The sequence below is a fragment of the Alexandromys fortis genome, unplaced genomic scaffold (genome assembly GCF_014885135.2).
Source record: "Alexandromys fortis isolate MF-2015 unplaced genomic scaffold, M_Fortis_MF-2015_v1.1 scaffold_242, whole genome shotgun sequence".
NCBI classification, from domain to species: Eukaryota; Metazoa; Chordata; class Mammalia; order Rodentia; family Cricetidae; genus Alexandromys; species Alexandromys fortis.
Genome location: NW_026068123.1, coordinates 199,933 through 202,028, shown reverse-complemented (window position 1 = coordinate 202,028; position 2,096 = coordinate 199,933). Strand labels below are relative to the sequence as shown.

Here is a 2,096-nt window from a genome sequence, read left to right as displayed (position 1 = left end):
GATGCTCATAAAGAAGCCTTCAAGGCCCGCAACCTATTAGCACATCTGTCCTCTACAGTATCTCTCCCAATGCCAATAGAAGCAAGCATTAAGATGGTCCCAGGCCAAGAAGAAAGTCAGAGGAGGGGTGTCTTCAAGAGCGCTCAGAGGGAGCGTGGGAGAGGGCTCAGCATGTCAAGTGCGAACAGTGCAGGCACGAGCGCTGTGGAAACACCAGACAAAGTACGATTGAAAGGACAGGGCTGTGATGACCTTGGGCGTGGACTCAGGACCAACCCCAGAAGCTCTCGGGCCAGCCAGTCTGACCTACACAGCAGTGAACAAAATACACTACCTCAAATGAGATGGTAGGCGAGGACTGACCTCCACACGCTCAGGGAGGGCACAGTCCTGCCTGCACACACCCACACACATAGAAATGTTTAAAACCTAAAACGGAAATCAGGGTCAGTGAGATGACTGAGGGTTCTTGTACCAATCCTGAAGACCTTTCATCCTGGGGAACCCACATGGAAGGAGAGAAAGAACTGCACCCCATTCCACAAGTTGTCCTTGAACACTGGGTCATTGGAGTACGTACACACACAGCAAATAAATCAATGTAACAAACCCCTCATTGAGGCTAGGGACGAGGCACAATTTGTAGAGTGCTTGCTTGGCAGGTACAAAACCCTGAGTTTGATTCCTGCCTTAGCTCGGCGAGGTAGCATAAGCCATCCACAGAGTTCCAGACAAGTGTAAAATAATAATAATAATAATAATAAACCTATGAGTTCCCATCTGCAGCCCATACAAACCACATTCTCATATTGAAGCATGCAAAGCCAAGCAAACAGCTGTCCTTTTCCGCCTATAAACAGTCCTTCGGTGACATTTAGCTAATATTCACGCCAACACACTGCAATGATCACAAAGACTCAGAATACTCGCTTTGCAAATGGGCAAGCTGAGGTTAAGAATCTGGTTTTTATTATTATTTATTTTTAAGACAGGTGCTCATGTAGCTCAGGCTGGCCGAAAACTTCAATATGTAGCTAAGGGTGACCTATATTTTTTTTTAAGATTTACTTTTATGTGGGGGGGGAGGGGTGGCGGAGAGCATTTAATTATGTGTGCCTCGTGCCCGCGGTCAGAAGAGGGCGTGGGATCCCCTGAAATGGTTGTTAGTCACCTTGTGGGTACTGGAAACTGAACTCAGGTCTTTTGCAAGTGCAGCCAGAGCTCTTAACGGTTCAGCCACCCTCCCCGTCTCCAGCCTAGAAGCTGGGCAGCACATTGGCACCCTCGACCTTTCTTCTAATCTGATCGCGCCGCTTTCGGCGGCCGATTCCCTCAAGCCCCAGCTTCCTCCACGGATCCCTCAAGCCCCAGCTTCCTCCACGTTCCGTGTTTTGACCCGTTACGACAGCTCCAGCGACCGACAGTGAAGCTGCGAACTGTAGCCAATGAGGCATCGGTGTGGGCGGGCCCGGGATGAGAGCGCACCCCTGATTGGTCAGCGGTACTTGGCAAATGGCGGAGGCGCTGAGGCGGGTGCTGGATGCGGGCAGCGCGGCGAGGCCCGAGGGGGTTGGAGCTAGCGGGCCACCGTTGCTGCTGCTCGGCGCTCCGCGTTCCGCGCAGACGTCGCTGCTGTTTGCAGCCGCCCTCGAGGCGGCAGGGGAAGGCCGCGGGCCTGTCCTCTTCCTGACACGAAGGCCACTTCAGAGCCTGCCGCTCAATACACCCGCAGCGCGGGAACCCTGGCGGCTCCAGGTAACCGGAGGGCGCGGCCTGGAACGTGTCACCCAATGGCAGGATAGGCTGCGCATGAGTGGCAGGTCGGCAGGCCAATGGCACGACAGAAAACCTATGTGGAAGAGGAGGGTGGAGGAGGCGGAGTAGCCCTGTGTGGTGTGGCAGTGCGGGTTTAGTTAAAATTGAATGAAAGACCAGCGTTAGCGAGCGTGGGCGCAGGAGGAGCGGTCAGGGTAGAAACCTTGGTCTAAACACTCCTCCTTCCTCTCCCTCTCCCTTCCCCTTCTCTCCCTTCCCCTTCTCTCCCTTCCCCTTCTCTTCCTCTCCTCCCTCCCTCTCCTCTCCTCTCCTCTCCCCTC

General features: G+C 54.0%; 1 protein-coding gene across 1 annotated transcript in view; it reads left to right on the top strand.

Moving 5' to 3' along the window:
* The first annotated feature begins 1,245 nt into the window (after positions 1–1,245).
* The window catches only part of Swsap1 (SWIM-type zinc finger 7 associated protein 1), a 3,466-nt gene continuing 2,615 nt past the window's right edge, over positions 1,246–2,096 (top strand). The window contains exon 1 of the mRNA XM_050125519.1: positions 1,246–1,755. Coding sequence (XP_049981476.1) covers positions 1,513–1,755 — 243 coding nt within the window. The 5' untranslated portion in view covers positions 1,246–1,512. The remainder of the gene's footprint in view (positions 1,756–2,096) is intronic.